At 36.9% G+C, this 6,111-nt stretch overlaps 1 protein-coding gene across 1 annotated transcript; it reads right to left on the bottom strand.

The window, feature by feature from the left end:
- Window positions 1-1,707: 1,707 nt before the first annotated feature.
- On the bottom strand, window positions 1,708-4,417 carry LOC145265717 (S-crystallin SL20-1-like). The gene is made up of 2 exons (XM_080121772.1): window positions 4,318-4,417; window positions 1,708-2,032 (listed from the first exon to the last, which is right to left on the bottom strand). Exons 1-2 carry the CDS (start codon window positions 4,411-4,413, stop codon window positions 1,868-1,870), a joined length of 261 nt encoding a protein of 86 aa, XP_079977898.1. The 5' UTR covers window positions 4,414-4,417; the 3' UTR covers window positions 1,708-1,867.
- Between the last annotated feature and the right edge of the window lie 1,694 nt (window positions 4,418-6,111).

Raw genomic sequence — 6,111 nt, 5'->3', positions numbered from 1 at the left:
AGGTGCTTTCAATAAGTTTCCAGAAGGTTTTCGTATCGGCATTTTTATTGATAGTACACATGAAACTCTAATCCATTTTGAAGTAATCTCTTCCGGCAGCAATGCACGTTGTATCGTTCAACAACTTCTGAAAGGCCCCATGGAAGCCCTCTTGTGTGAACGTGTCAATGACCTGCGTAACAGGCTCTTTCATCTCCTCAATTGTCTCATAACGTTAGCCTCTAAGGTTTTCTTTGAGCTTAGGGAATAACCAAAAGTCTCAGGAATCAAAGTCTGGATTATTGGATAGGGTCAGGATATGTTTTTATTCCCATCTTGGTCAAATAATCTATGACAAAGTTAGAGTTGTGAACTGGTGCATTCGCACAAATCTTCCACATCTCCAGTTCTTCACAAATAATTGTGTGTACAGTTCCCACACTGACATCAAACTGTGCACTTATTGTTTCTAGAGACACACGACGATCCTTATCCATGAAATTCTTTATTTGGCCAATCAACTGTAGCATTTTAACTGCCTTACTCCTCCCACATTTTCATTATCCCTCAAAGACTCCATGCCTTCCTTGAATTTCTTATGTGATTCAAAAACTGATGCTCGATTCATGTAAGATGGTCCAAAAGCAGTCTGAAGCATTCCATACGTTTCTGTGGCATTTTTTCTACGTTTACAACAGATTTTTATTGCATATCGTTCTATATCTTCTAAAGTGTCATCATGTCCATTTGCATTTTTGAAATTCACCAGCTGTGAGAATCATGCTTTAGTAGGGTGTATTCCAATTCCTTCGGTAGCTGTTCATTTGAATCTGAAATCATAAAAATACTGAATTTTCAAGAGTCTAGACAATTTTAAATGCCTGTACAAAAAAGCCTGGAAACTTATGGAAGATACCTCATAAATACCCCAAACATTAAGCAAAATTCCACCTCTTCACGTCCCCAGATATGGGAGCACTTTTTACTCTAATAGCTTCTTTCCTAGAATTGTTAACCTTTTGACCTTTTCCCTGCATCCTGTTCACCTAACTGTAAAATTTTAAATGTTATGTGAACAAACATCTTGGTGTACAACTCTCAAATTAAAAGTACATAAATGAAGTACAAGGGTTCTTCCAAAAATGCATCCTTTTTTTATATTTTGCACGAATACATCAGAGGTGATTGCACATTGCTTTTTATGATGACTGAAATTATTAATTCATGATCTGATATTGATATTGACGGTGTGAGACAAAAAAAAGCAACTCCTGTCATGGACATGCGTTAGAAGCAGAGATGCGTCATTGAATTCCTGGAAAAAAACGTTTTAAAAATTTAGAAATTTCTATGCAGAAAAATAAATTCTGGAGCACAAATACTCGCTAGTGTTAATGGTACCACTCCCGTTTTCATAGCTATTCAACTTTTTGAGTTATGAAAAATAGGAAGTCTTACTATTGGAATGACATTCGTATGACAAAGCACGCTCCCACGCCGATGCACAGCCATCGCTGGCAAAAGTGCATTGAGAACTGTGATGACTGTGAAAAAATTAATTCTGGAACACGAAAGGTCGCTCATGTTAATGGTACCACTCCCGTCTTCGGAGCTCTTCAACTTTTGAGTAAAAAAAAATAGGAGACTTTACTTTTGGAATGACCCGGATATGTAAGAAAACAACGCATGTGATAATGATTTACTATTTTATTCGTCTGTTAATTTATTTTGTTGTTCCAATATGAAGCGAAAGCATGGAGAGTCTGGTCACATCCACAAATACTAAGAAGGCAAAAAGGGAAAAGAGAAAAAGCAGAGGTCTCCTTTGGTCGGCTGAAAATCGGGGACATTATCGCGTTTGTCGTGAAAGATGTGTGTACGTCGGACGTCACCAGTTGTTGTTGATGCGTGTTTTCAGGTAGGAGGCGATTTTCGGGTGCGTGCCAACACGTTTCCACAGGGCCATCACCTTCGGGTAGCTTTGGAACATCGAATGGAACTCCATCATGGGACTTTCCAAGAAACAGTAGAGCATCATGTCGCACATTATCGGCTGAGCATGGATAAAAAATAAATAGGATTAGTAAAAAAAAAATCCGTGAAAAACAAGATTAAAAGTTTAATATTTTGTATATTAATATACGACGGATGATCCAAAGGTAACACTTCCTATTTGTTATTCCGCCCGAATTGATCAGAGGAGATTGCAAATGTTATGATGACTGAACGTATGCCCCTTTGTTATATAAGAGACAAACCCCAGTAATTAAAGAAAGACATTAATAGGATTAAAAATAATATTTATTATAACGAAAAGACTAAGATCGAACCTGGTATTCGAGAGTTGAAAAGAATATTGTTGTTTAGATGCGATTCCATAGGATTAGTAAAGCAATTCGGTGAAAAACAAGATTGAAAGCTGTCTATTTTGTCTTTTAATATACGACGGATGTTCCAAAAGTAATGCTTTCTATTTGTTATTCCGCCCGAATTGATCTGAAATTATTCATTCATGATCTGTTTTTCAGATATTGACGGTGTGAGACTCTAAAAAGCAACTCCTGCCATGGGCATGCGTCAGAAGCAGAGATGCGTCATTGAACTCCTCGCAAAAACGCTTTAAAAATTTAGAAATTTCTATACAGAAAAATAAATTCTGGTGCGCAAATGCTTGCTCGTGTTAATGGCACCATTCCCGCTTTCATAGCTATTCAACTTTTTGAGTTACGAAAAATTGCATTGTTATGATGACTGAACTTATGCCCCTTTGTTATATATGGAAGTGACAGACCCCAGTAATTAAAGAAAGACAAATAGGATTAAAAATAATATTTATTATAAGGAAAAGGCTAGGATCGAATCTGGTATTCAAGAGTTGTAAAAGAATAAATATTGTTATTTAGATGCGATTCCAGGAATTTAGTGAATTGCCATTATAGTAGAAATAATTATAAAACAAACATAGGTCAGTTAGGAATAATAGACAATGGATTGAGGAATTTTCTTTGTTGTTGCAGAAACGTCGTGGTCATATGTGTATGTGAATCCACGTGAGAAAATATTCACGTGGTTGGGCATGTTTCTGACGTCACAAAGAAAGATAGATCCAATATATTCAGTTAAGAGGGTTCGAAATCAGGCAGACAGGTTCGATGGAAGTGGAGGAGAGTTAGCTAAGCCTCTTTCGTAAGCGGAAGAAAGGGGTGGCAAGACAATGTAATTCTAAAAGCAATTGAATTCCTGATCATCATAAGCATCATCATCATCATCATCATCATCATCATCATAATCATCACTAGCTGGTATGAATAAAGATCATCAAGTTATTTATAAGTCTTCGTTTGTCATCATTCAATGTGAAAGGTAATGTGTTTTTGTCTATCGCCTTTGTAAAAGAACATTTATATGTAACACCTTTCCAAAGTGTTATCTGTCTGTCTCCATCATAAGTAACGTATTTCCGCTCTGTGTTAAAAGAAGTGTCTCTCACTACATCCCTCTTCACATTCATATTTCTTCTAAGAATAATTTGAAACCTCCAAGAAAAGTCTCATCTTCCGTATAAATGTCGTTCCCGTTATATATGTCGTCCCCGATATTTACCTGTTAGCAGACACTGATATACACACCCGGCTATTCATCACCTTGACCTGAAAGTTCCATCTCTTTGTTGCAGATATTGACGGTGTAAGACTCTAAGAAACAACCCCTGCCATGCACGTGCATCAGAAGCAGAGATGTTTCATTAAATTCCTGGAAAAAGAACTTCGAAAATAGTTGTGCCTATATAAAAAAAGAGTCATTCTGAGGCACAAAAGGTCGCTTGTTTTTGTTTTTGTTTTTGTTTTTTTGTTTTTTGTACAACACCCGTCTTCGTAGATCTTCAACCTTTTAAGTTTACAAACAGGAGGCTTTACTTTTGGAACGACCCTCGTATGACAAAAAAGATAAAAATCACATGATGACAAGTCCGGGGAACGTGGTGGCCATAATCCTTTGCTTATTGTTCTTATAGGATTTCACAATCACTATTTTCTGCTGCAACGAAAACACCATACATAAAAAATTTTAAATGTTGATTTTTAAGAAATTCGGAAGCTTAATCTGAAAAAAAAAAATGATTAGAGAAATCGGGCTACTTAAGGTGGGCCAACCTGTATATGTAGCTACGCTCTGTGTGTGTGTGTGTGTGTGTGTGTGTGTGTGTGTGTGTGTGTGTGTGTGTGTGTGTGTGTGTGTTACCTTACTAAATGATATATGTGGTTACGCCTATGTGTGCGTGTGGGTGTGTTACGTAACAAAATGATATATGTGTTCATAGAATAAAAATATGCTTACATGTTCTCCCATGAAGAAATGGTTGCCACAACAGTACATATTAAGGGTCCTCTCCAAGAATGGCATGATTCTATGGCAGGAATCCATGAACCTCATTTGCATATAGGACTGAAAGAAAAGTTCATACGATTAGTCTTTTCTTTCAATTTTCATCGTAAAAATAATTTTAAAAATTTAATAAAAAAAACTAAAATATAATTATAAAATTAATAATTACAAGAAACCTTCTTAATCACTAATAGTTATGGCTAAAAATACATTACCTGAAAGTACTTCTTTCAAACTGGTCGGCTTAACGTTTACAGGGAACATGAATTGGAACAAATACAGTGAGGGCATTTCCAAGGCTGCTGCAAAGAAGGTGGGCTCTCTCTACCCTGCTAGAAAGTTACTTACGCTTGAAAGTATCCTATACCTCTGCAAGGCTACCATTCGCCCATGTATGGAGTATTGTTGCCACATTTGTGCTGGTGCATCTGCTCCTAGTCTCTCTCTCTCTCTCTCTGTCTCTCTCTCTCTTTCTCTCTCTCTCTCTTAGTGTTTAAAAGAGAGTCGCTAATCTAATAGGTCCCGCACTGTCAACTTGGCTTTAACCACTGTCTCATTGATAAAATGTTGCACCCCTCTACCTGTTTTACAAATATTTTAATGGTAGGTGCTCTGAAGAACTTCAAGCCCTAACACCTCTTCGGCGTACTCTCAACAAACCCGATAAACAGCTAATTCCTACATCTACACATCAGAGATCCATATATGCCAGAAAACCTTCTACTCTAATTGTTTCTTCTCTCGGAGTAGATTTGCAATTCCCTTTCGAATACATGCTTCCCTGTCTGTACTGATTTGCAGAAGTTCAAGTGTAATATAAACAGACACTTTGATACTCAACTCCCTACATGATACTCCTGAAAATTATGTCCCAGACAGTATCTTCCTACATCCAAGTGACTCTGTGTCTTGTTTGGAGTGAAAATCTAATATGTAAACCGCTATATGTCTGTCTGTCTTTCTGTCTGTCTGTCAGTCTGTCTGACGATTGGTCTGTCTCCCTGCCTGTCTGTCTCCATATTTTCAAACTCTATCTCCCCTGAAAATAAAAGCGGCCAAGCGGCGCTGGGGGCTTCAAATGAGTGGATTTTTTATGGACCGTTCTTTTATGGTTCTGCAGCTGGTTAAAATAGTTTTCAAGCCGTCAAAAATGTGTCAAAATTGAAAAAAATCAGTAACATTTTGTACATTCTTTTTAGTTTATTTTTTATTTTTCATTTTTAATCGGTTTATCACGTTGGTACAATGGTAACATTACTAGATTTGAATGCTACGGTTTCGATTCTAGTTGATGGCACCTAAAATTTTTCTTTTTTTACTTTTGAAATCACAACTCTATAATAATACATACGAAATCTGGACAAATTAAAATATCTTATTTAAGCATAGTTAATGGCCGGACAAAGCCGGGTGCCCTCCTCGCTAGTACAATTTAACAAATTAGTAGCTATCTTTCAAATATATATTACTAGCATGGGTGCCTGGCGTTGCCCGGGTGTTTAGAGGTGTATGCTGAGCAAAAAAAAAGGGGGTAATTTTTTAAACTTTGACCCCTATTATGACCCCTGAAAATTTATTGTTTTGGCCTCAAATCAAGTTATTACGTTAGATCCATGTCCACGGAACCTATATCTAAAATTTCAAGGGTGTAGACCCAAAATTGTCGGAGGAGTTGTGTAGAGTTCTTAAAGGTCAAATCGTTGAAATTTTACCACTTAACAGCCAAATTTCTGGCTGACACCCGTC

This window comes from Euprymna scolopes, chromosome 40, assembly GCF_053919585.1.
Source record: "Euprymna scolopes isolate OS-2025 chromosome 40, ASM5391958v1, whole genome shotgun sequence".
Lineage (NCBI taxonomy): Eukaryota > Metazoa > Mollusca > Cephalopoda > Sepiida > Sepiolidae > Euprymna > Euprymna scolopes.
Note: the sequence above shows the minus strand (reverse complement) of the source record. Positions and strands in the feature narration are given on the sequence as shown.

Excerpts from the sequence above, each read along its gene's own strand:
- LOC145265717 (XM_080121772.1), bottom strand. The coding sequence starts at position 4,413 with ATGAGGTTCATGGATTCCTGCCATAGAATCATGCCATTCTTGGAGAGG. Across the intron at positions 2,033-4,317 it reads ATTTCTTCATGGGAGAACAT|CCGATAATGTGCGACATGAT; the intron begins GTAAGCATATTT and ends ATCCATGCTCAG.